Genomic DNA, 22181 nt, shown 5'->3' with positions numbered 1-22181 from the left:
GATACGGCTGCTTGGACATCCGTCGCTGTCACTGGGGACAATGCTCAGTCCCACCACACCTGCCACGGCCCTGACAGCATTGTGCTTAATGTCAGCCTGTGCAGGGAGATTAGGAGCGCGCCGTGGGCCTGCACGCATTGTCCGCAGGGCTCAGCCGCCACTGCAGGTCCGCAGCAGCTTTGTCCTCTCTGCTTTCAGAAGAGCCCGTGCTGCTGCGGTTCCCCAGCACTGCCTCCTCAAGGGGTATCCACGTGGGACCTGGCCCCTAAAAGCACCTCAAACATTGGGTAGCTTATACATAAAGTGATCGTGATGGCTTCCTCCGTGACAAGAAATGCCATCTGATCCTTCTGAGCTGCTGTGCTATGTTCTTGAACAATCTTACCCGCAGCGTTTGTACATCCATGGAAGATATAGCAGTCAGTGTCACGGGCAGCAAGCTGCACTGCTGAGCTGGAGAGGGGAGCTCCGTGTGCAGGCAGCCTCATGCAGTGCAGGCAGCCTGGCTCAGGAATTGGGGGACGGCAGTGGGATCTGGGCGGGCAGAGCCCGAGGATGGCATGGGCACATTAAGAGCAAAGCCAAGGAGGATGGAGCAGTACGACCCTTCTGCCTTGGCCTGCTGAAAGCCATGTGCATCCACCCCCACCCTGGGATGTGGCAAAGCGGCAGGAGCTGGTTGCAGAAAGTCTCATTTACTTGAGACAGGATTCAAACTCATTCTTCTGTTCGTATCACTCCCCTCCCTCACATATGCCAAGGCAAGCTGAGCTGTCTTAGCAGGCAGGTGGATCCCAAGACAAGGAAAGGATTGCCCCAGCAGCAGGAGACAGGGCAAAAGGATCAGAATGAGAATGGAGGCAGAGCGAGAGCCGCCCATCTCTGAGCATCTCACACCCGTGTTAGGGGACACAAGCAGCAGAGCAGCTGTGCCACGTGCTGGGCCGTGTCGTGTCCTCCACACCAGGGAGAGGGGCCCGAAGCTCACAGCAGAGTGGGGCTGAAGCCACCCGTGTGGGGCCAGCAGTGCCATGGGGCCCAGGGCACAGCCTGCAGGGCCCTCATCCTTCTGGAAGAGAAAATACCCTCACAACCTGTCTGTTCACCAAAGGCGGGTGGAAATGGTTCTGTTGGTGAGTTACTGAGTTGTGATGACAGTAGAGCAGCAAACAGCAAAACCCGATTTGAGCCCTGCGTGGTCAGACAGGTTCACATGCCTCGGTGTAATCTCTGCAAGCACAGAAATTGGTTGGACCCCTGCTGAAAGCCTTTCTGCACCACCCTTCTGTGGGAACAATACAAACAATTACACAGGCTCGGTGTGCAAGAAATGGCTTGGCTTCAGATAAGGCAAAAATTTACATTTTGCACCACATGCATACAAATAATAATCCCAGCAGCAAAGTCAACTGCTCAGAGCTCTCCAAAAATGTCCGTCTTACATAAATAAAACCAATTCTAGTTTGTGATACGCTGGAATTCTAATTACCCTCTCTGTGCCTTCTATCTACTATAGCTCAGACACCTTCAGATCTTGCAGGCAGATGGAGTTTAACGGGAAATATGACATTGACAGATGCCACTACCTGGCTATCTTTGTTCAGTCTGGGAATAAATTGCGGAGTAAGGTATGAAAACATGTTTTCTTATAGGGCCACCATCTGCTAACTTGAGAAGTTGCTGCTACTGATGACTCAGTAGCATTTGTATTTGCAAAAGACTACTAATGCGATTCTTGAAATAGCTGTTGTGCGTTAACTTCACTGCAACAACTGACTGGCACCGAGATATCAGAAAACACTGCAGAGAGAAAAGCTCACGAGTCTAAAAGAAGAATTACTTGAGGCAGAATTAGTTGAGGAAGGGCAGTTGCTTCTCGTGGCAATCTCCAGGAACACAATAGGACTTTTTCTCCTTTCCTGCTGCATTCTGTTCAGAAAGGAAAACATTTGTTTCTCAACAGCGCTTTGCAGTTTTGGAAGCAGCCTTCACCGAGCAAACAGTTTAATGAAGGTGTTTGGTTATCTGTGTGAGGAGGAGGAGGAGGAGGGCTGCCTGCTGCTGCCATGAGGTGCAGGGCATGTGGCGGAGGCGCAGCACCAATGCGCCCCAGGGCACTCACAGCACGCTTCCTCTCGTTGGGTCGGGAGGGAAGGGGCTGCTGTGAGTTGTAAATGTGATGTCAGTGTCCTTCTGTTAGTGTCCCTTCAAAGGAGGATGGCAGAGAACAGTTTGCACGTTAGTGCTGCATGCCTTCTCGCTGGCGATGGCCCCTGAGAGCCCCGAGTTCAATTTCAGTGGGTACTCACAGCGAGAGGCTGGTACCTCTAACATCACCCAGCAATTTTGGTTCCTGCCGAGCAGTACGGGACAAAACCAATTCAGCCTTTGCAGTCTTCCTGCAGGCTGCCATGCCTGAGCCCTTCAGCACAGCGCTCTGGCAGCTTTTCCTCTCCTTCAGCTGTTGAGAACCGCAGCCCTGCTCTCCTCAGCCCGCTCCTGTACAGCAGCAATCTCCCCAGGAGAGGCAGCACAGCACCATCTGTGCGCAGGTTGCTGCTGACGGAGAAGTTCGAAGCAGCTTTTTTCTAGGCAGCATCGCCGACAACGGCGAAGGGAAGCAGCACCGCCTGCCTTTATTGCAGCCAGCACAGCGACAGCACACAGCAGAGTGCGGCCCTGATCGTAGAATCATGGGATCACAAGGTTGGAAACGACCTGCAAGATCACCTAATCCAACTGCCTTCCCATCACCATTGCTACCACAAGCACTAAGCCACATCTCCAGCTCCTCATCCAGATGCCTCTTGAACACTGCTGGGAACGGCGACTCCACCACCTCCCTGTGCAGCCATTGCAGTGCCTGACCACTGAGAGAAACAGTTCTTGTTATGTCTAACCTGAACTTCCTCTGGAACAGCCTGTGCCCATTTCCTTGGGTCCTGTTTGTTGCCAGGGAGAAGAGGCCAAACCCCTCCTCATCTCAGCCTCCCTTCAGGAGGTTGCAGAGTGCAGTGAGGTCTCCCCTGAGCTCCTCTTCTCACCCTGAACGATCCCAGCTCCCTCAGCTCCTCATCAGCCCTGTGCTCCACACCCCTCACCATTTCGCTGCCCTTCTCTGCACACACTGCAGGGCCTCAGCATCTTTCCTGCACTGAGGAGCCCAAAACTGAACACAACACACAAGGTGCAGCCACACCAGAGCTGAGTACAGGGGATGCTCACCTCCCTGCTCCTGCTGGCCATTCCTAATGCAGGCCAGGATGCCGCTGGCCCTCTTGGCCACTTGGGCACACTGTGGGCTCCTGTTCAGCCGAGCATCAACCAACACCCCCAGGTCCCTTTCCTCTTCACACTCACAGCCACTCATCCCCAAGCCCATAGCGCTGCATGGGGTTGCTGTGCCCAAATGCAGGACCTGACATCTGGCCTTGTTGAACCTCATCCCGTTCACCTCAGCCCAGCAATCCAGCTTATCCAGATCCCTCTGCAGGGCCTCCCTGCCCTCAGACAGATCCATACCACCTTCCAGCTTGGTGTCATCCGCAAACTTACTGAGGGTGCACTCAATGCCCTCATCTAGGTCATTCAATAAAGACATTAAACAAGATGGGCCCCAGTACCGAGCCCTGAGGGACGCCACCTGTAACAGGTCGCCAGCTGGACTGAGCTCCATCAACCACTGTCTGCTGGGCACGGCCCTCAGCCAATTCCTTACCCCAAAAATGTATACCTGTCCATGCCACTCAGGGAAGCACAGCCACCATCACCCTGCTCTGTGTGGTGCACAGACAGGAGCACTGAGCTCAGCTGTGGAGCAGAATGCCACCAGCCAGCACGGGGGCTGTGCTGGACCATGAGCTCTCATCCCAAAGCCACAGTTCCCAACCTGAGCTGCACAGCTCTCTGTCTGCTTTTCAGGACAAAGAAAGATTATTTCTTTTTTACTGTCAGAAATCTTCACTCCTCCTACAACAGCCACATCTCCCCTGGAAGATCTGGGGAGCAGTTAATTGCCCTGGAGCGTTTGGCTGGCAGTGCATGCAGAGTGCAGGGGGACAACCAGAAATACTGGTTCACGTTTCTTAGACACGAGGAGGACCACCTCATGTTCCTGAAGAACACTCTGCAGCAGCAATCCCAGCAGAACAGGGCACACCATAGCACTCAGTACCAGCACAGCGCAGTGACTGTTCCTTTCTCATAATGCTCTCTCATGGTATGGCAGAGTTCGTGCAACACAGCACAACCCGGTGCTATGGATTCAGAAACACAGCGTGCAAATAATTTGCTTCCATGCATCTCATCAGAGAAAAGTGTGTTTTAACACGTCGGGGGGTGAAGATGGTACAACAGAAATGTCTTCTGCTACAGTGTCCAATGGGAGTCCTACCTCAGATTTACGTGCTGCCAAACTCAGCTCACCTTCACCCAGCAAATCACAGCTGTGGTTGCAATGCAAGGTGCAAACAGCTGCAGTTCTCCCCCTGCCGGGACAGGTAAGTGTCCTGGCACACAGCACAGCTATTTTCTGATTAAAATGTTTCCATTATGGCCAGAGATGACAACTTAGTGTTGCATAAAACATGGTTTCTTCTCACTGCTGGATGTGAAGGAATTTTCTGTCCGTCTCTAAGGTGGGCATAAAGCAAAACCCACAAAAATTTGAGAGCGAACAAGTCATCATCTCATGGGTACGCTGCACTTCCTTGAAAGACAGCAGTGAGTCTTAGAGAAAGCAAACAAGAAAACCCACCCTCGTTTGGTACTTTCCAACAAACTCAGAGCACTTTTCAAACAGTGCTGCACATCCCCAGCTGATCCTGGGGGGCAGAATCTCCGATACTCCTGGCACTGAAGAGAAGGGGAAAGAAAGGAGTAGAGCAAAGGCAGGCATGAAGGCAGGAAATGAACGGAGAACAGCCCTGGGGACAAGATTAAATACCGTGAGCACTGAAAAAGGACATTCAGAGAGGAGCAGCTGCGAGCAGCTCCGGCTCCTTGGAGGTCAGGCAAAGGGGGATCTCCAGCTGATGGACCGCAAGATGACGTGCTGATGTGCGCCCCATTGGGAGACAGCAGGATAGGGTGCCAGAAAGTGGAGCTGCCTGATGTGTGGAGCGATGAAATAAAGCCTCTCAACCCAGCCCCATCGCCAGAGAGCCCAGGAAACACATCTGGGCTGTTGGATGGTGTGCTGTTCTGCACTGTGAAGAATTGCCGTGGGAATTTCAAGCGACCCTTGAAAAACAAAAGTGGAGCGCTGACGAAACACCTGAAATTATTTATGTCTGAAAATACGGATGAGGCAGTCCCAGTCTTTTACTCCTGCCCCTGCTGCAACGCTTCTGAGTGATGGAGGCACATGCGGGGTGTTGCTGTGGCAATGCACGAACAGTGAGCTCATGCTCCCTGTGAACGCCAACAACAGTGATGGGAGACAGCAGCTCTTATCAGCTGCTAAAATAAGCCTGGTAGGACTGAATTGCAGCAGTGGTGCCTTAGAAATTTAGTAAGCATTTAGTTTCGTAACGTGAGTGTGCTCTGAATCCGCTCCTAGACAGCTGTGATTGCTGCAACCATACACAAACAAACAAAGCTAAAGAAACAAGCGAACTCCCAGCCCCCTCCCACAGCTCACACGTTCCTATCGGTGAGCAGATCTCGCTGAAATGAGATTCTGTGACGAGGGAGGAGCGATGCCAAGATTTCCCTGGTGGCTGTGATACGACACGTCTGGATGAGCCCCGAGACTTCAGAGCTGCCGAGGTATTAATTAGCTGAAAATGGATGATGCACGAGCAAAAGTAACACCTACACACCGCGAACCTTGCCCTGACAGGGGAGCGTCGCGCAGGGCAGATGTCTTTTGTGGCCAAAATGAGGCAGTTTGAGGACGCTCGATGTACAAAGCTGTTTCACTGAGGTGATAGCTAGGAGATCCGTATCAACAGCATCCCAGTTTCACAGCGCTATTCAGGAGCGCTGTGAAGGAGAAACGCTCTGAGAACTCACGCAGCGTGGGGAAGAGAGAGAAGAAAACAGGCGGACAGAAGAGAAGAAGATGCTCACCAGGGAGCAGCGCTCTGCTGCTCTCCGTCGGTCGTTCGGCGCGGCTCAGCACGGTGCGCCAGCTCTGCCTCCTGCGGCCGCAGCCCTGCGCAGCGCACGGGGCTCAAAACGCCGGAGACCAAACGAATGCCGAGGAGTCGATTTTGGAAAGCGCTGTTCGCCGGTCTCTCCTGCTCCCGTTTCTCTCCTTTGATGTAAGCGGGGTCACTTGCAGAAGTTTGGTGCTTCAGTAGCAATGGCTTCTTGCATTATAATCAGCTTCTCTCGGTGCAGAGTGGGGAGGGAAAACAGAAAAAGAGCGCTGGCCTTTCCAAAGAGCGTGAACTTTCCCTTTGCCAGACAAACCTGAGAATGGCTCGCGCCCATCTGGGCTGCCTTCAAACCCAACTTCCAAATACGTTCAGCTACCAAGAGATAAACGACTGCTGTAAATCAGTAACACAAAAACACAACAACACGCAGCTGTGGGTAAAGCAGCCGCTGAGTTAACTCAGCAGGCAGTTCGAGCCTGAAATAGATATGCTCACACCATTCAGCTTCCAGGAAGAAAGAAGAACAAAACCCAGGGCTTTAGTTCAGAGAGGGCACCACGACCAGAGGCAGCTTCAGCAGGTTTAGTCCTCCTTCACTGTTAAGTCCAGCCAAAGGAAATGCTCACCTCCTGCATTCGTCCTTCAGCATCAGGGATGTTTTGCCCTCAGCGCCACTGACCGGAAGACCTGGAGTGCGTCCTAATGGTGATGAAGGCAAGGAAATTCCCTTTGACCACCACTCCTTTCTTCAGCAGAGGGCAGTGAGGCACTGGCACAGGTTGCCCAAGGAGGCTGTGGATGCCCCAGCCCTGCAGGCATTCAAGGCCAGGCTGGATGTGGCTCTGGGCAGCCTGGGCTGCTGGTTGGCAACCTGCACACAGCAGGGGGTTGGAGCTGGATGAGCACTGTGCTCCTTTGCAGCCCAGGCCATGCTGTGATTCTGTGATTCAGCAGGGCTCAAATGGTAGAGATCTCTGCCACAGACCCTACAGCCATTTTGACTCCTTCCCATCCCTACAGTTCATGACCTTCTCTTTACCACGTTCTAATAGTTTATTTCAAGCACCTTTGGCTCTGATCACGTCCTGTGTGGGGGGACAGACAGCAGCACCAGATCACACACCAGGCTGGAAACCAACCTGAGCTGGTGCAGCTTTCTGCAGGCAGGGACACAGAGTGCTGTGCTGCAGTGCTGGCTGCTCACCATGCTGGGACACTGCTGCTGCACACAGCACTGCTGCTCCTGGACGCCCTCCTGTGCCACGAGGAGCAGAGCTCTCCTGCAAACAAACGTGCAAATACAGGCAGCCAGCTTTCATAGTTGGATTCCCTCTGCATTTCTTGAGGACGTGTTCAGAACGTGGCTGGAACTGGGAGGGAAGCCTTGTGTGAGAGAAACCCACCCAGGACAGGGTGCAGGTGAGTTCACCTCTGGTTGAAGCTTGCAGTTATCTACCCTTCTTGTTAAGGGAACTAATTCTGCTGCATGCTGTTCTAATGCAGTGTTGTTTTTTTGAACTAGGAGCAGGAGAAAACAGCAGCTGCACCTGCACAGATACCTTGTGAGCAACAGTTTATTTCAGGAGTAAGAAACAAAGTTCTCATACAAAGTAGAAAATGGTGACAAAGTACCAAATAATATTACAGTACTGGGACATTCATCGAGCTGTAATTTTAACCTATAGGCCAGCTGCATACTGCATAGGATAATTAATGCACAGTGCATCTCAGTCATCAATAAATATTTCCCTGTTCTCCAAAGGAGAAATCAGAAGCTCATATACAGATCAGTTCAGTACAGCTGTCGTTTTGGAGATGACCACGTTAATTTACAGGTATGCACACCCACCTGGCAGCACAGATGAGATGAGCAGACCTGGCCAGCAGTGCTGCTCACACTCTGCTGGGATTGCTGGGACCACGGAAGGCTCTGTGCTCAAATGAAGGTTTAAATTGCTTTGCCCATTACATCAGTGAGAATATTCAACTTTTTTTTTAGGGTACCTACTTAATTTGTCTAAGAAAACAAAGATTATTTAATGATGGAACAGGTTGCCCAAGGAGGCTGTGGATGCCTTCATCCCTGGAGGCATTCAAGGCCAGGCTGGATGTGGCTCTGGCAGCCTGGTCTGCTGTTGGTGACTCCTGATACACACAGCAAAGTAAAATAATAATAATAAAAAAAAAAATTAAAGTCTTTTTTGAGCAAACCTGAATCTGAATATGCAAAATAGTTCAGCAGCAGAACCGTCTTCTCCTGAGTGCCGATCAAAAAACCTCAGCACTGAAGAGGGTTCCTTCTGCCCTCTTTGGTGGATGCAGGAATAGCAGACCACACGGGAGCAGCTCCCTTGCCTTTCAGTACAGGGCCAGCTGCCTTCTGCTTAGTGACACCGTGAGGCCATGAGACTTAGAAGCTTCTTTTTGACATCTGGTCTAGAGAACTGAACTCCATCATTAAGCTCCAAAGGGAACACACACATGTGGAGGCTGCAGGGCAATACACGACAGCTCAGGCCCTGCCACGAAGCCAGCATCCCACACTTGCACACTGTGGAGGAGCTTCATTTGCTGCGTTTGGACATGCTGGAATCACCATCTTGGGTTCTTGGCTTAGACTTCTTTATCTTCTCAGCTTGAAAGAACATGAGTTCTTTCAGCCTGGAAAACTGAGCAGGCTGTTTGGGTTTTGCTTGCTTGTTTCAATCAGCACAAGGAAGCAATGGCTTCTCTCCAGGCTCACCGCCCTGTAACCGAGAGCCCAAAGCTCTCAGCCATTTCACCCATTCATTTTTGTATCTCAGCACATTTTGCTGCTTGGTTACTTATGCAGTACTTTGCTCGCTAGGAACAGGCACTTTTTCAGCTCACATTTAGTGTTCTTCCAGGACAGGAAAAGACCAGCCTTGCAGAAATGCAATCAGCAAAAACCTTGTGGCTCACGGAAGAGCATCGCAACAAGAACAATGCGCCCTGGTATCAACCTGTGAGCTTTTCTCCCTCTGACTATTTGTAATCCAGTACCCTCCCCCCCAAAATAATAAATGGCTAGTTTATTTACTCAATTCCTCTTTCCATCCTTGTTTTGTTTTCCTTGCACAGCCTGACATCTGATTTCTGTGAGACGTGGGCAGAATGCAGAGTGCGGTAACAGCTGATCATGAGCCAGATCCAGAAGGCTGAAATGTCAGGGACTGATCCTAATAAATACACAAGGAAGGAAAGAAACTGAAGCTTGAAGGAGACAATCCCTAACACCAGAACATCAAAACACCACACTTGTTCACTTGTGTGAAAGCTCTGCTTTGGATTTCTGTGTGTCACCTCATACAACCAGCAGGAGGTCGTTCTAACATGTTAAAACACAAAACCTCGTTCTAATGCGGTATGTAAAAAGCCTCTGGATACTGAAAAACTGAAGGGAAAGGTATTATTTATCATTTTGGGGTTAATGAATTTCTTTAATCACATTAAATCATAGAGAAAATGGAAAATCAGTTCCCTGCTTACGTCTATCGACATCTTTTTCCTCTGACAGCGAGGCATGTTTTTTGTTTGCTTGTTTGCAGAGAACAAGCATTTCCTCTCTAAAAACTGTTTATTTATTTAAAAGGCACTCACTTACAGTAAATCTTATAACCCTGGTAGGTACAGAAGCAGCAGCTGGGAAGATCCAAGGCTTTACCTTCAAGAGAAACTCTGTCACCAGAACCTGGCTTCTATGCATTCTCTAACACAGATGGGAAGCTTCCTCCCAGAGACTCACGACTGCCTGTGTTCTTTACTTTCTTGTCTGCTGAATCATGCAGTAGGAATCTGAGGAGCTTGGATTTTTTTCTCCCCACTTTTCAAATCTTGAATGGTAGGACCAAAACCAAAAACTATGCCTTTTCTTTCCTAAATCTATCAGTCCAGTTTTGCTTCCTCGGATGTGGAATTTTTTCCCTGAGAGCAATATGAACCGACACAAGACACAGCCTCACTCCCACTACCAACTCTACATCCCCCAGGCCCTGTATCCCCAAATCTCCAAAGTCCAGAATTCGAGCAAGCAGTGTGGAGGATCTCCTGTTCAGAACGGAAAAAAGGATCTTTGCTGAAGACATCACAGCTACTGCTGCTTGGATAAGCTGAGGCTATCGGACAGGAGGAATTCCAGCTCAACAGTATCATCAGTGGTCTCTATTGGCACGTTGCTCTTTTCTGCAGGGGATGAGTAATTCTGGACTTCATGTCTCGAAGCTAACATTCTTGAAGTCCCGTTGCAAGAACATGCCTCTAGATGTCCAGTGCTGCCTGGGCAAGTACAGTTTGGATGGTAAGCCCCTGGGCAGGAATTTGGTTGGCAGCGACTAGGGAAGTAGTATTTAGTTACCACAGGGCTTGATTCTGCTGGACTGTGAAAAAGATTATTAGCCACACAACAGGTCTGGAGACAGTTATTTCTGAATCTGTGGTGGAGGCCCAATTTAGCAATGAGGGGCTTCCCAACATTAACTTCCTTTCTTTCATCCATTGTGTCTTCTATTCCTGGATACTCATAGTGCAAGCAAACAGTGAAGATCAAGTGTTCCTATAAAAAGTACAAGAAGAGGAAAAAAGGTGATACTTCTTCCCCAAAGAACAACACAGGAAACATTTCAAGAGCCTACTGAAGGAGAAGACTAACTCTTTCAGGAGCTGAAGACATATTAGGCAAGGCTGGTAACCACATCAGCTAACACATGAAAGGTGGAGGCTCTGAATGATGCTGTTAATATCCTCAAGAACTCAGTGGGATTGCAAAAAGGAGCCTCTACTCGTCATAAAACTCTTCCTGCAAACTCAACTTCCGCCCACAGAAGCTGTGAGACATACTCAGAGATCTCCTACCCCTGACACACTTCTCTTAGTCTTCTTAGTACTGCTACCATTGTCCTCTTTGAGCCACATGAAAGACATTAGCTGCTTCTATCCTACAACAGGCTGCCCAGAGAGGCTGTGATGCCCCGTCCATCCCTGGAGGTGTTCAAGGCCAGGTTGGATGGGGCCCTGGGCAGCCTGGGCTGCTATGAAATGTGCAGGTTGGTGGCCCTGCGTGTGGCAGGGGGTTGGAGCTTCGTGATCCTTGAGGTCCCTTCCAACCTGGGCCATTCTGTGATTCTGTGACAGGATTACTGTCGCAGTTCTAAGGGCTAATGACCTACCATAAGCTACCATAAGCTTTCAAAAATTACGTGTCCAAGAATACAGCTTGGAATCAAAGTATGCAACGTTTTCATCTCCTTCTAAGGACACTGTGAGATGCTGCTGTGTTTCAGGTCACATTCTTACTGTTCTACAAGGCCTAGGAGCATCTCCATAATGTGCATGAGATGGTGTTCACAAAAATAACCACCTTGTCAGAGCTCAGTATTTGCCTAGAAAATACAAAGTGGCTTGCACAGTGATATCAGGACTGCATATGCACTGATTCTCTTCTGTTTTTCAGCTACGATAGTGAAGTCCCTAAAACATTGCTAGTCACCATTTTCCCTTCTAAGAATCTAGGATTTAGATCTAATAATAAATTCTGTACATCTCCAGAATATGTTTCTTATCATGCAAACAATACACAATGAGCTCAGCAGAACTGCAAAGTTAACATGATTAGTTTATACTACTGTAAGGAACAATTCATATTAACCTTTAGCTTTTGCAGAGAACTTAGCCTGGTGTAGAGGCAGTGTTTGGGAAGGTCCTTTGAAACTAAATAGCTTCCAGTTTCCTCAGGAGTTCCTTTGTTGGCTTCTTTAGGATCCACATCCAGGTCCTATTGCAAGAAAGAGAGCAGAGCTCAGACGAAGGTACAGAATTTGTGGATCATTAAGCAGCTGGGAGTAAAGTGGTTGGGTTTTTTTGTTTATTTTTTAAATAAAGCACGTGCTTTTTAAAAGGAAAGAAAAAGGCCAATACTGGATTACTTGCAAAAGCTGCTGAAACTGCTGTTAGTCACAGAAATTGCTTAGGTTACTCTCCCTACGCTGACAATTCCTTCTGAATTTGCTGCAGTACCATACCACTAACTCTGTGGGCTACAGAGACATGTATTTATCATGCACATTAATTCAAATATTGTATTTTTAATCGAGAAAACCCTGTTTTCTGCTAGGTTTTCTTTCCAGGTTTTCCGCTCCTGAGGAACTTCCAGTTTCACTCTTAGCCTCTGCCTTACTGCAGTGAGATGAGTAATGCTGATGGAAGCAGAAAGATCACCAGGTGGAAGTAACTGAAAAACTAAATTCTAGGAAGTCCACTGTAAGGTAGATGTGTCCCACGTCCAAAATAGAGCTACTGATAATCACTCTTTAAGTTAAATGAACGACTTCACACTAGACAACCTGATAGGAAAGAACTTCCCCCTGACATCCAACCTCATCTTCCCTCCTTCAACTTGAAGCCATTTCCCTTTGTCCTGCCATTATCGACCCTTTCCAAGAGTTGACTCCCCTCCTGTTTGTAGGCAGCAGTTACAAAAGGTGCACTTGATACGGACAGTTCTCAGCCTCAGTGCAGGGAGATCATCGAGTCCTGTTCAGGAAGCACTTACAAGTGGGAAGTCTGTAACGCAGGCTCTGCAAACAGCTATCTCAGGTGGCTTCTTTACTATTCGTGTGTAGATTATCATGACATTGGAGAACTCTGCTGCAAACCCCAGCTGAATCTGGACGCCGCATTTGAATTCAAGATACATGCTTTCCGGAAGCTCTGCAAACAAGCAACACATAATTATCTTCTCAATAAAGATATACATTTTTCTATTTGTTATTCTTCTGAAATATTAGGAAGCATTGTCAGACACATGTAGATCTTGCCTCCTGCATTCCCTCTACTTATCACTCACGTCTTCACACTGAAGCAGCTCTTAGAAGCTAACCAGGCAGCAGCTATTTGCTAGGTGCACTACCAGAAAGTAACAGACACCATACAGAGCTGATTTTTCAACTTATGCTACACAAGTTTCTTTCTGATCTTTGTGCAACTAGCAAGACCACAATCAACACAGCTATGATACAGCTTATGGACCTAGGAATTTGTTTTTATGTATATTCAATCAAACTAGCCAGTGTCAGTGAAATATCCTATAAGGCACAGCTATGACTTTATAAGAAAGTTTGAATGTGACAGCAGAACACATTCAAACACAGCAGAAGTTTCCAAGATCTGAACACACTAGTGAAAATTAAGATATGAATGTGCATTTCTTCAATTTCTATTCTGAACTGCACTTCAGGGACTAGAGATAATCAAGGATGTACCTCCTCTTATTTTTGAAGGAGCTGTTTATTTCAAGTGACCTAGCACCCCAGTATGCAATTTCTATAATTCAAGTAGTTTCACCTACAGGTAAATCATACTATACCATGAGCTTTGGCCCACTGTAGGTTCCTTGCCATGGACTCTGCAGAAGACATGGTTTGTTGAATGGGATCAGATAATGCCCTTTTCTCAGACAAACTGCTGCGGATCTCCAAAGCTTGCTTGCCTTTGGTGAGGTGACACTTGCCCATATCTAAAAACAAGATGTAATATTTCTATCAAAATCACTGCTGCTGAAGTTTAACTACACCACTGCAGTGTTGTGTGGCTGCTACAGATACAACAGTGTAAGAATTTCCAAGTCACCTTGCTGTTTCAGAAGTATTCATTTCTCAGTTTTTTGTTCATGAGGTGTTGTGGGTTAAACCCAGAAAGGAGCTAAGCAGCACACAGCCCTGGTGGGACAGGGTGAGGAAAGGAAGAGTAAAAGAAAGAAAACTTGAGAGTCAGGATTAAAAAAAAAGAAGAATAAAGAAAGGAGAAGTAGAACAAGAGGAAGAAAAACAAAACAGGTGATGCAAACGCACTCACACATCACCACCCCTAGGCAGACCAATGCTCAGCCAGTTGCTGAGCAAAAGACAGCTGTCTTCCTAAACACCTTCTTGGCTTTGTATTGCCAAGCCTATCTGTAAGGTATGGAGTGTCTCTTTGGCTAGCTTGGGTCATCTGCCTGGTTTTGTCCCCTCCCAACCTCTCACACACCTCCGAATCTAATCACTGTCAGGCAGAGCTGGAAAAGGCAGGCCTTGATGCTGTGCACCGTTCAGCCTGTACATGCAGAACCTTTTAATGTCAACAAGCCTTTGGAACTTTTCCACATGTACACCAACGTACCTCTAACCCCTGATATCTGGTAACACTCACACTGGTTGTCCTGTTGCCTGACGTAATTTTCACTCACGCTGCCAAATGCACACAAAGCTGACTGAAGCATGGTTGTCTGGCACTGCTTTTGGGCAATGCAGGCACTCTTCTTTTGATGAGATGGAACTCTCGAGCAGCTGGAGCACGGCACGCTGTACACTACATGCTGTACCTGTATTTTGTTCAGTCTGCTCTCAGATCTCTTAGAGGCTGCCAGTTCCATTTCTTAGGAAACGTCTGCCTTCTGTCTTGCCTCTCCCTTCTCACCCTCCTATCTCCTTGCTGGGACAGACTTCCATGCTAAGCCCCAACAGAAGCTGCCTTCATGCTCTCCCCTGTGAGGGATAAGTCCTTCACTCTAGCTCAAGCACGAGGTAAGTAATAGGTCAGAAGTCAGGATACCTACAGCATGTGACACTACCCTAACAGCACAGGCTATGCAGTAAGAGAGATGGGATTTAGGAAAAACGGGTGTTGGCAGAATTGTGTGTCGTATTCTAATGTGGGAGCACTGAGCAGAAATTACAAAAAGGAATCACAGGGAATATTAGCCCTCTTGAGAAAACCCAATGCCAGAGGGGATGAGGGTGAGAACACTTTTGGATATTTGTTCACTCTATGTATGTATCTGTAAGCATTTTATCCTAGTTGAAGAACTCGTTGGTCTGTGGCAATTAAAAATGTAAGTGGTTATTTGTTCTACTCTTTAATGCAGAGACTGACGAGAAGAGAATGTGGGATAACAGTCAGAGGCACTATTGATGTTTTGATGGGTGGATAAGGCGTTTCTTTTTTCCCCAAAAAACATTAACAGAATACCCCGGGACACAAGACAGATATAGGAAAGGAAAAATATTGGCATCTGATTCAAAACAGTGAATTTCAGGACTGGTAGCTTAGTGAATCTGAGCCTGAATACAGCAGCTAGTGAGCAACCAGCAGGAAAAGCAGTACTGGAATAATTTTTATGGACATATGATTCACTGCTCCATGAAGAAGACCCAGAACAAAGAAGGTTCACTAGGAAGCAGAATATAAAATTAATTTGTCACCGTACTGAAGAAGCTCAAATCCCTGTATAATACCATGATCTTTGGTAGCACCTGTTGCTTGTTAAAAGCTGTCACTGTAACAATGACACATGAAATAGCTTGAAGTAATGTAACACATCTGCCATGAGAAGAATCACAGTTAAGCAAAGAAGCATTCAATCAGGCAGGCCGAGAAGATGGTTGCTGTAGTAAGCTGCAATTCACCTTCAGCAACTTCATCAAGCAGCACTGTGATCTTCTTGTCCTCCAGCAAACGCTCCTTCAAGAACTTCATGAAGATTCCATTGGCCAATCCCAACTGCTGAATTTCAAAAGCTTCTGCTCCTTGGCACCTGAAATCACCAGTAAGAAAAGAAAAACTACTGCAGCAGCCATATGACTAAGATCAACGTGAAGACAAAAGAGGTGAAGTTATTTGGGAATGGATGAAAGAAACCCTCTCACTTGAAAACCAGCTTGTGTCTAATGACAACCTGCTTTTCATTTTCATTTGCAAACAACTCATCCTGGCAAGACTTTACTCATAACCAAACCACAGACCAAAGGTGATCCTGAACTGCTGGTGTGAGAAGCTTAGATTTCTTCACTAAAGCTCTTGGCTATTTCCATTCAACAGCTTTTGTACATGACTTGAAAACTAATACAGAGAGGTTACACAGATTGCTGTATGAGTAAACTCTTCAAATAATTTCAATCCAAGTGTAACTGTTACTTATATCTAGAAGGAAAGCAAGAAAAGCATGGGACAATCTGCATGCCACTCTTCCAAAAACTGATTAATCTCTCTCACATTTTTGCATAAATTTAACTAAATGCAACTTAGTAGAGATTCTTACATTTCTGCAAGTAGCCATTATAAAGAAGCCCAGCAGTTTCAGTTTTGCTGAATGCAGTTTTCTTACAGCATTACCTTGTATCTGAATGAGAACAATAAATACAGGGATGCAATCCCACAATCAAAGTGTGTAATGGTTTGAAGAATGAAGTCAAAAAGAAAGTCTGAGGATACCAATATAAATTACTGGTCTCTTAACGTGATAGTTGGTATTTTCCATAAAAGATTAGCTATAGCCTCCTGACTTCAAAATCTCTGTGGCCTAGTGGGAGAAAGATTTCCTTACGTGGCATATCCAAAAACAATGTTGGCAGTAACCTTCAGAGCATCTAGGATGAGGATTGTATCATCGTATTCATTTCTGCAACAAAACACACAAAAACATAAGAAGAATGATTTGAGAATTAACATAATAATAACCACCACAACAGCTGTTCAAAATATTAAAGCACTACAGTTTATAAACAGTACTTTTTTTCTCCTACGATTCTAGAATTAATCCTGACAGCTAATGACAAACATCAGGACCATTAGCACTCTTTGTGAAGACAGTGTGAAGAGACAGTTCAACATCTCCTGTCAGGGTGATGGGCACAAAGCGTTAGCAATATCAAGTTTAGTTACAATCTTTGCAGAAATGGCTTCCAATAACAAGGCTTTTTATGTAACAAGAGAAACTATATGAATGCTCTTTTTCAAAACACATCTTAGAGTTAATAGGAGGCTTATATAGCAGTATTTTCACATTTCATAGCAGACTGTGAAGCTGAAATGGGCCACTGGGAAATGGGGGAATGGTTTTAAGTTGAAGTTTGAAGTTTGAAGAATGGTTTGAAGTTGGGTACGAGGCAGCTGTACCGAGTTCAGGCTTTGACAGCGGCCTGCACTCAATTGCAGCCTCTGCGGTAGCGGATGCACAGCGCCGGGTGACTTCATTGCAGCCCTTCAGTACCTAAAGGGAGCCTACAAACAGCACGGGGGAATCAGCTCTTGGAAAGGGGAGATAACAGCAGGACAAGGGGAAGTGGTTTGAAGTTGAGGGAGGGAAGATTGAGGCTGGATGTCAGGGGAAGTTCTTTGCTATGAGAGTGGTGAGGTGCTGGAACAGCTGCCCAGAGAGGCTGTGATGCCCCGTCCATCCCTGGAGGTGTTCAAGGCCAGGTTGGATGGGGCCCTGGGCAGCCTGGGCTGCTATGAAATGTGGAGGTTGGTGGCCCTGAATGCAGCAGGGGGCTTGGAGCTTCGTGATCCTTGAGGTCCCTTCCAACCCGGGCCATTCTGTGATTCTGTGATTCACTGGCATTTCATCAGTGGTGAAGTTTAGAGGCTCTACAAACATTCAAGCACTAGCAATTTCCAATTATGAAACATCCCACAGAGATCAGTTTTAAGAAGTGATGACTGAAGAGCTAATTTCAAGTGTAAATTTATTGGAGCATAATATTCTCTTGACGTGTTTGTTTAGACAAAAAAAAAATCCATGAACTAGTTGATATTTAAATTCTAAATGAAGATAAAACATTCCAGCACAAGATCCATGCCTCTTAAGAGTTCTAAAATGACCACTTGAGCCCTTCTGTCAAATAGACACAGAATCATAGAATGGCTTGGGTTGGAAGGGGACTCCAAGTATCATCATCAAGTTCTAACCACATATGTTTGGTTGTGGATTCTCCTTCCTTTCTATGATGATAAAGGTTAACAATGCAGGGGGAAAGGGGCGTTTTTCTTCTTTAAGAGACCTAATTTCACTTTTATCTTAATAACCACTCACACTTTAAAAATTTTAAACTGAAGTGGAAAAAAAGGAAAAGAATAATTTCATTCACATCAGGAAGCAAGTATCCGCATATGGAAGTGGAAACTCTAATCACCAGCTTCATAGATCTGTCCAAGGCCAAAGGCAAAGTAATTCTATTGACTTTAGAAGAGCTCAGGGGCAGGCTGTGATTTTTCAGAACCACGAATGTTCAGATGCAATAAATACACAGAACAGATTAAAGATCCCTCCCCAGCCTGAAGTCCAGCATCCCCTCAAGACCACCGTACCTTTTCCGACACATATCCAGTAGGAACACATTGAGTCCTGTCTCTTTTTCCTGCATTAGTTTGAGGATGTTCTGCACGCACAGACAGTTTGCAGATCGGTAGGGATTTGGAGCATCAATAGGAACCATGAAACTGTTCCCATAGTTTTCATAGCCATGGCCAGCATAGTACAGCAAACCTGAGAGAGCAAAACAGAAGCGGCTGAAAACACCAGCTCAAGATACACTGGAGCATTGCCATCAATTTTAAGGTGGTCAAAAACTTCATGCTCCATCCCCACATTAAGTGTCTGTGGGAGCTTGAGATCCTTCAAGCTACTCCAAGCAGTGCTCCTGGTACTGATATGCTTTATTAAGATAGGGAAGAAGTGAAGAAGAGGAGGAAAAAAAAAGGGCAAAGTCAGCTTCACAACGAGCAGACAACAATTAAAATATCTGCACTCATGAAACAGAATCCATTATAAATTTATATCAGTCACAAAAAGACAGCTAAATACTCTTCAAGTGCTTCAAGTAGAATTATGACCTCTAACAGAAATAATGTTATCTACTATATATAACTCAGATAGATACGAGGAACTGTGCCAACTGTAAATGGCTTATCCACATGTGCAAATACAAAGCTTTGTGTAGGAAATCACTGCACACAGAAGATAACCATGGAGAGACTAGCTGGATTTTTTCTAATTCTGTAAAAGATGCTCTCCCTTTTAAAACTTTTTGTTTTTTAATCTTACTATTAACCCTGCAAACAGAGAAACGCTTCTCTTACACTGTAACAGTGCTTTGGGAGTGACAAAAAATACTTATTTAGCAGGGAAGAAAATATTCCATGATGACATTTGGTAGGATTCCAGAGCACATCAGTGTCACTGCACTACCAGCAGCCCGTTTTTAGTTGATGACATTATCTCTCTTTACAGTTTCATGATCCATGATTCATGTACGACTACTAAAAAAATTCTTTACACGCTTACCTAAGCACAACAAATTATCCAGTTTATTAACTCATGAAGATGAATGCAAGTCTGCCACAGTTCATGATTTACAGCCTTCAAAATGCATGAACAGCTCCATGTAAAGAAAATATATCACAGATGTGAAGAGAAGCTTTTCTTAATTAGGGAAAGGGGGCTACAAGCCAGGGCTCAGATTTTACACATACGAACTAAAATGTCAGATACTAACAATGCAGCAACTTGTGGTAAAATTAGACAATCTCAGCATTAACAACTTCTGCCAACTGTTACCAGTCGATACCAGAACGATCTGAAGGAATTTTCCTATGGTCTGTTCCCAGTGCTCTTCTTGTTTAATAATTTGCTTTCTAAGGCTTTTCATTGGCTCAGATCTTCAACTAGCAAACAGTGCTGCAGCTGAACCCAAGTCAGCAGAAATACCTGTAACTCATGTTAACTGGAGATGCGTTCTTCTTATGCCTCTATTTTTACTAAAAGCAGCTGTGAAATTAGTTGTATTGTAATAAAACTTCAATATCCAGTAGAAACAAGCTTTGCCCTAATGTACTAAAAATATTTGTCAGCTTGTGACAGAATGCTTCATGTAGAAATGCTACATGCTTCCCTTTTCCATTACAGGTAGCAACAGCAAAAGCAAGCACTTGTGTCACACGGCCCTGCCCATTCTGTAAAGGAATACCACCAGATAACTCTATCCCTTCAAACTGAGCCCTAGGTTCTCTGCTCAAGTCATTAACAACTATGCCAAGACCTTGCTAACTGCTCCATTCAGTCAGCAGTGCTCAATTTCTTTTTATGGGAAACATGCATAGTCGAGATAAGCAGCCAGCAAGTGCATACAAGGTAAGCTCCAGGGCCAGGGGCTTCACTTCAAAAGCCACGCTGTTATTCATCCGACAGGGTCTTGGAAAATGACAACAGCCTGACTCGATTAGAAGGTGAATGTCTGAAGGGCACAGAATTTTAAGCGTGTGATTAAAACCTAAACAAATGACCACGGCGTTATTGGATTCTTTACAACATCCTTAAGGATTTCTTTCAGAAGAGTTAAAAATGAAGTGCCGAGGGCATAATTCTGCATCAGATCTGAAGCAAATGGAATGTCCTAAAATTTACTTCCAGTTAAATACGTAATCGGACCGACTGAAAGAGGTTTCACTTTCACAAGGCTGGGCTGATGAAGCTACGCTAAGGCAGAAAGAGAGGCAGAAAAAAAATGAAGGTGACACCTCTCAAGTAATCAAATCAAAATCATCAAATGAATGAGTTGGATCTATGTTAAAACAGAACATCTGTTCACACTCCCACTGCCCTCTCATTGCACAGCTTTGCTTCCCAACAATGGAACAAAGAACTTACTTTCATTTGATGGATCAATCAATTAGAAAGTGACACTATGGGTATGGAACATTTTAAGACACTATGCAGGAAGCAATGAAGTCTAGATGCTGACTTGAAAGCATCATTCCTCACCGCTGTTACCTTCTTCAACGTGCCACAGAGATGATGCTAAATGAGGGCAAACCTGAAGTCCACCGTCCCCCACCAGGAGTGCAGAGGTAAATGACAGTGCGCACAGGCAGCCACACACCAGAAAAAGGAAATGTCTGGAAAAGAAGAATCATCTCCAGCTCCATCCAACTCTATGGTTGCAGTCAGACTCAACCCATCTCGTGGGAGCATCACCCAAAGCTCTGCCATGCAGCATCTATACAGCCACTGACCAACTGCTCATTTCCAGCTGCCCTCAGCCTTTTGCAGCAGCCCCAGCTCCATCCCTGTAGGTCCTATGCCAGAATAGGAACACTAGAACCCACCTCTATAATGCACCACAGGTTAATGCCATTTACACTGCCAGTTTTCAGACAGCTATCCTCAACACCCTTTGCACAGAAGACATTGTTTAGTGCTACCCAGACTCAAAGTCAGGTAAGCAGAAGTGCCATGACTTTCAGCCTGCTGCAGCTTGAACTGAATGCACAGAGATGCACGCTACCTTTTTGCTGCAGGAGAAGCTCTGGGAAGGGCAGGAACAGAATTTGTAGTGCATTTCCTCAACAAACAGAAATATATCAGAAATAACTACTTCTATTTTCATCCATAAGTAGATGATTGTGTGGCACCTTTTTGCTAAGTACCTGCAACAGTTAATACGTTGAGCACAAGGTCAGAAATAAATCTTTGCATGCGTAGAATAAACATATTTGGAAGCCTCGTTAGACACTTGGGCACAACAATTTTAAGTAGGCTCGGATTCTTCAGACGTCAGCATTTAAGTGGTACTGGCAGCTTCTTTTTCTTTTTTTTTTTTTTTTTAAAAGAAAAAAGTCAAACTATTTTTATCCTGTGAAACACACAGGTCTATGTCTTTATCCCCTGCGGAACAGAACACTAATTGCACGTCACGTTTAACACCATATGAACCAAAGCACAAGAGGAGACCATCACCATCACGTTGTTTACAAGTCCTGCTCTCAAGGAGCAATGTCTGAAATGCCACTTTCCTGGCAGTAAGCAGCAATTACACAGTGTCACATTAGGCATTAGGAGCATGTGTAACAAGGACTAAACAGGAGTTGCTGCTATGCCTCCGTTTGGAGTGATGCCCACTTAAAATGCAATAAATCATTATCTATTTGTGACTGGCTGCATCTTTTATATGCTTTAAGACATTAATTGACACTATACAGAAAGAATAAAGCCACCATTTAAATCAGCGTAGCTACTGCCAGACATTACTGAAAGAATGCTCTGCTTTCCTTTTTGAAATATCATCCTGCTGGGAGAAAAACAAAAACACGGCTTGTAAGGGCTTTCATATTGTGCTGGTGAGAAACTCATTCAAGTCTTTCAGTACTTTATCTTCTCAGTGCACGTCAGAAACTATAGAAAAAAACTGAAAAGGTGCAAAAATCTAAAAACTCACCCAGACACACAAGCACATCTGTTTCCCAGGG

The 22181-nt window shown here is 45.8% G+C and overlaps 1 protein-coding gene across 4 annotated transcripts in view; it reads right to left on the bottom strand.

Moving 5' to 3' along the window:
* Positions 1-7597: 7597 nt before the first annotated feature.
* MALT1 (MALT1 paracaspase) overlaps positions 7598-22181 on the bottom strand; it is a 31482-nt gene continuing 16898 nt past the window's right edge. For all 4 annotated transcript variants that reach the window (XM_048931579.1, XM_048931580.1, XM_048931581.1 and 1 more), the window contains 7 exons: positions 18246-18423; positions 16483-16557; positions 15566-15693; positions 13486-13635; positions 12673-12830; positions 11770-11895; positions 7598-10677 (listed from right to left, as the gene is read on the bottom strand). In XM_048931579.1, the coding sequence (XP_048787536.1) occupies positions 10216-10677; positions 11770-11895; positions 12673-12830; positions 13486-13635; positions 15566-15693; positions 16483-16557; positions 18246-18423 (1277 nt within the window). In that variant the 3' untranslated portion in view covers positions 7598-10215. The remainder of the gene's footprint in view (positions 10678-11769; positions 11896-12672; positions 12831-13485; positions 13636-15565; positions 15694-16482; positions 16558-18245; positions 18424-22181) is intronic.

The sequence above is a fragment of the Lagopus muta genome, chromosome Z (genome assembly GCF_023343835.1).
Source record: "Lagopus muta isolate bLagMut1 chromosome Z, bLagMut1 primary, whole genome shotgun sequence".
Lineage (NCBI taxonomy): Eukaryota > Metazoa > Chordata > Aves > Galliformes > Phasianidae > Lagopus > Lagopus muta.
Note: the sequence above shows the minus strand (reverse complement) of the source record. Positions and strands in the feature narration are given on the sequence as shown.